At 37.6% G+C, this 4,268-nt stretch overlaps 1 protein-coding gene across 2 annotated transcripts in view; it reads left to right on the top strand.

Moving 5' to 3' along the window:
* Positions 1-2,572: 2,572 nt before the first annotated feature.
* The window catches only part of pcdh15a (protocadherin-related 15a), a 207,842-nt gene continuing 206,146 nt past the window's right edge, over positions 2,573-4,268 (top strand). For both annotated transcript variants that reach the window (XM_037680065.1, XM_037680057.1), the window contains exon 1: positions 2,573-2,663. In XM_037680065.1, the coding sequence (XP_037535993.1) occupies positions 2,573-2,663 (91 nt within the window). The remainder of the gene's footprint in view (positions 2,664-4,268) is intronic.

Genomic DNA, 4,268 nt, shown 5'->3' with positions numbered 1-4,268 from the left:
ACTGGGAACCCAAGAGATGAGAGGGCAGTGAGTGAATAGGAAACCAGTGTGAAATTGCCCTTGTTGTTGCTGTATAAGAGAAGAGAATGTAGTAGGCTCCTGCTGTTCACAGGGTTTTCATGCCAGGTGTTGGAGTGGTGCAAAATGTGCTGGGGTATGTGTCGGAAAAGATTCAGAGCAACATTAGACACTGTGGTGCAATGAATCTTTGAAATAGTCCAATATATTTCCACATAGATCTTAGGTATGCTAAAAAAGGGTTAAACTTTGTTGTTTTCAAACTAAATTTTGAAACGGTGTGAAAAAAAATCATCTAAATATTGTCTTATAATATATCAATGATATTACTGCTAATTAAAACAGCATTTTCTCCTCTGTCAACCTGCATTGTTAGTTAACAGTTGTGCGTTTACCACTTCTGCCCTAAAATATCCCAGTAATACATCTGAAATGTAAAGAAAACCATGTTTAAGTATGGTTTTTTTTGTTTGTTTCTGTCATCAGACAGCACATCAAGTCCAAAATAATAACTAGAATGAAGCTTCTTAGATGAGCACATCAACTAGCAGTCACTGTGTTCTGCAAATGCAAGCCTATCTAAATGTATGATGTCATCATGTGAAATATTAGTTGTTTTACAGCCTTTTGTCACATTCCCATTGGAAATAATTGGCAACGCTATTATGATGTTATTGGAAAAAGAGTTTTTCAGCACGGGTTGAGACACAAAAGTGCCTTCTTAAGAAAATGGGAGTTTTCCCCTAAAGCACAAAGTGAATCGTATCTGATTAAAGTAAAGACTGATATTCATTCCTGGATTTATATATATATATATATATATATATATATATATATATATATATATATTAGCTAATTGACAGACTAGATATTTGAAACAATTTGAATTACAAATGGCAAATAAAATGTATTGCTGCATCTTAAAGAGATATGAACATTCAACAACGAGCCCATGCAGGACTAAAAATAGGCAACAATCATTAAACTTAGAGTGCATGTGAATGACACACCTGTTCTTATCTGTTTGTTTTAGTTCTTTTTTAAGTATATATCCAATATATATGTCATTGCAAAAGCAGTCATGTACAGATATTATATGATTTTGTGCACACTGTTCAGACGTGACACTCCAGATAGTCTTCAGCCTTTATGTGTTGAAATGGCTGAAATAAACTGGAAAGAAATCACTGCTCCAAATAAAGAAGAACCAATGGTGTGAGTCAGATATTTGATATTGTCAAACATGCTTTGATATGAAGGCGTTGATGCTTTTGATCTGCCTCTCGTTCCCTTTAGAATGTGCAATGAAAGCTGATTTCACAGCCTATTGCCAGTTCTCAGGAAAAATAAAATAAAATGAAAACAACCCTTGTAAGGAAGGTATGACATCAAAAAAGCACAGACAGATACAACCTCTCTGTTCCTCATCAATTAGCCTTTTTCCATAGCTCAGAGTGGCAGCTCTCGTCTGTGGAACTACATTGTGCAGCACAGCAAGGCTCAATTCTCTTGTGCTCTTTTCAGCCTCAACAGGTGCACTTGCTTTAATTAGGTTGGTCGCTGTGCTCTATTATCATGTATGAAGCTAACATATCATCAGAGATGCATTTTGTGTGACAGTGTTGTAACACTGAGTGTTTTGTGCATCTCTTTGTGCACTCATTGAATCAAACCACTGTTTTAATGGTTTTTCGTATGTTTAAAATATTCTGCCTCCACTTACTCAGAGGAAGTTGTAGTTGCAATTTGAACAAGAACGTAGGCTGTGATCAGCTACTGGAAAAGGTGCTGTAAATTATATATTTTTGGTCAACTGGAAAATGAAAGTTTAGCGTCTAATCCCTGTTTTCCAGCTTCTTCTTTCTTTATTCTGTAGAAACTCATTGTTCTTACATTAGCTCTTATGAACAACAGTCAAGTTGGCTAATTATCCAGTCTTTTCTCTTTTTTTTCTTTTTTTTTCTCACAGCTATGTGCATTTTCTTTAAAATGTCAAGTGCAAAATGCCCTGAGAAAACTTTTGTTGGAAGTTAGTTCCGTTTGAATAAACATAAATTGAAATAGGTTTTGGTTGTTTTTTTGGTCTTGCACAGAAGAAATATGTTACTGCTTCTTGCTCTGAATCCTCCCAGGATATGAATTAGGAAATGTTTCATCTCAACTGAAAACACAAATTGATTATTATAGGAACTGATTTTCTATATTGAGCACAATGAGTTTTTAATGTTTTTCAACTCGTGGAATGAAGCACAAATAAACAAATCTTTTGAGTTTTTATTCAGTGGAAGATTGGCAAATTCAGTGGTTATTTCCAGAGTATTTCAGAAGTAGATTTTACTTTATTCGACATATCAAATGAACTCTTGCGCAAAGGAAAAATTGAACAAGGAGATTTTTTTTTTTTAACAGAAATATACTGAGCTAATGGAAATATGGCTGTTTGTCCACGTGTGTTGGTCACAGCTGTGCATGCGAGTATGCTTGACCATTTTGCTGAAACATGAACAGTGTTTTATTTTCATCCAGGTGGGCTGGCAATAAGGCTTGACAGAAGATGCAACGGGGGTGGTGGCTTGTCAGATGGCTGGGGACAGGAATGGCAATCCTTTCTTTGCTTACCTACTGCCGAGGCCAGAACACAGAAGGTATGAGCAGCCATCACACTCAGGCTTGTTCATTTTCAAAACCAGTATCACACAAAAGAAACATCTAATGTGGGGCTATTCAACAAAACTGCTCGGGGGGGGCGCCGTTTCTAAAAGCCAACAGCTCGGTGGCCGGACATCCAGCGATTACAATCATAATGTAATTAAACCAAAATTTACAATGATCAGTTACCTTTTAAAGTTGTTTATTTTATTGCATTGGATCATGAATGCAATAAACAGAACCCAAATCCAGAAAATAATTAATAATATATATATATTTTTTAATGAAGTGGGCTGGATTGAAGTCACCCGCGGGCCGGAAATGGTCTGCGGGCTGCCAGTTGAATAGCCCTTATCTAATGTGTGAGAGGTAGGGTAGAAATAATATTTTTCCACTTTCCTCCACATATCACTTGTATTTATTATTATTATTATTTATAATCTGTGCTAAACTGAGTGGATTTATAGGTTTGTTTTGATGTCAACACATTTTTGACTGGACTATACAGACGAACAGGAAACTCAAGTAAGCTTCCAACACCGGTCCCAGTTCCAGAATACAGATAATGTTGCTTTTCACCATCCTACCCTCCCATTTAAAGTTAGAAGTCATTACTTAAAGAAAGGATTTAAATCCAACTTTCTTTCTACACAGTTCACTGATCAAACTAAGAGGATTCCCCTTGTAGTTCAGAAGTTCCCACATAAGAGTGAGAATCTCAGCATCCAGAGTCACAACTCAGTGACTCTGTAGCAGGTGCCGGTTAAAAGTGAATTCCAGCTGCATGAGATTGGCAGGTCTTTTAAAAATGGGGCCGGCTGAATGCTGCACACACACTTAGAGATATGTTCCAGTTCCCGAGTGAATGGAAATAATCTGATTTATGGGGTTACAGGATGTTGCACTCTCATATTATACCAACTTCCTTCCTATTCTGCTTCATCCCTTTCCTTCTCTCCTTTCTTTCCTAAGGAAGTTTATGAATTTAGGAAAGTTTCAGTTTTTAGATTGTATTCATGCATTGCAATTTGCATGGCTATTTTATTTTTTTCTGAATTACAAACAATAACGGACACACACACACACACAAACAAACACACACACACACACACACACACACACTATATATTCATTCAACCTTTACTTAGAAAGGTAAATCACATTGAGCCTCGAGGACTGATTTTCAAGAGAGACCTGAAATACATAAATACATATATGTACATATTCCATACAGTACATCCATCCATCCATCCATTATCTTTTACCCGCTTCTTCCATTTTGGGTCATGGGGTCGCCGGTGCCCATGTCCAGCAAACACTGTGCGAGGGGTGGGGTACACCTTGGACAGGTCTCCAGTCCATCACAGGGACACATAGAGACAAACGAGACAAACAACCATTCACTCTCTCTCACACCTAGGGACAATTTATATTTACCAATCAGACTAACATGCATGTTTTTGGTCTGTGGGAGGAAACCGGAGTACCTGGAGAAAACCCACATGCACGGAGAGAACATGCAAACTCGACCCAGGAAGGCCCCCAGACTGGGATTTGAACTGGCAACCTTCTCGCTGAGAGGCAGCAGCTCTATCAGTTGC

The sequence above is a fragment of the Nematolebias whitei genome, chromosome 1, assembly GCF_014905685.2.
Source record: "Nematolebias whitei isolate Nwh7 chromosome 1, NemWhi1, whole genome shotgun sequence".
NCBI lineage: Eukaryota > Metazoa > Chordata > Actinopteri > Cyprinodontiformes > Rivulidae > Nematolebias > Nematolebias whitei.
The sequence above is the reverse complement of the archived record's forward strand: the minus strand, read 5'-3'. Positions and strand labels throughout refer to the sequence as shown.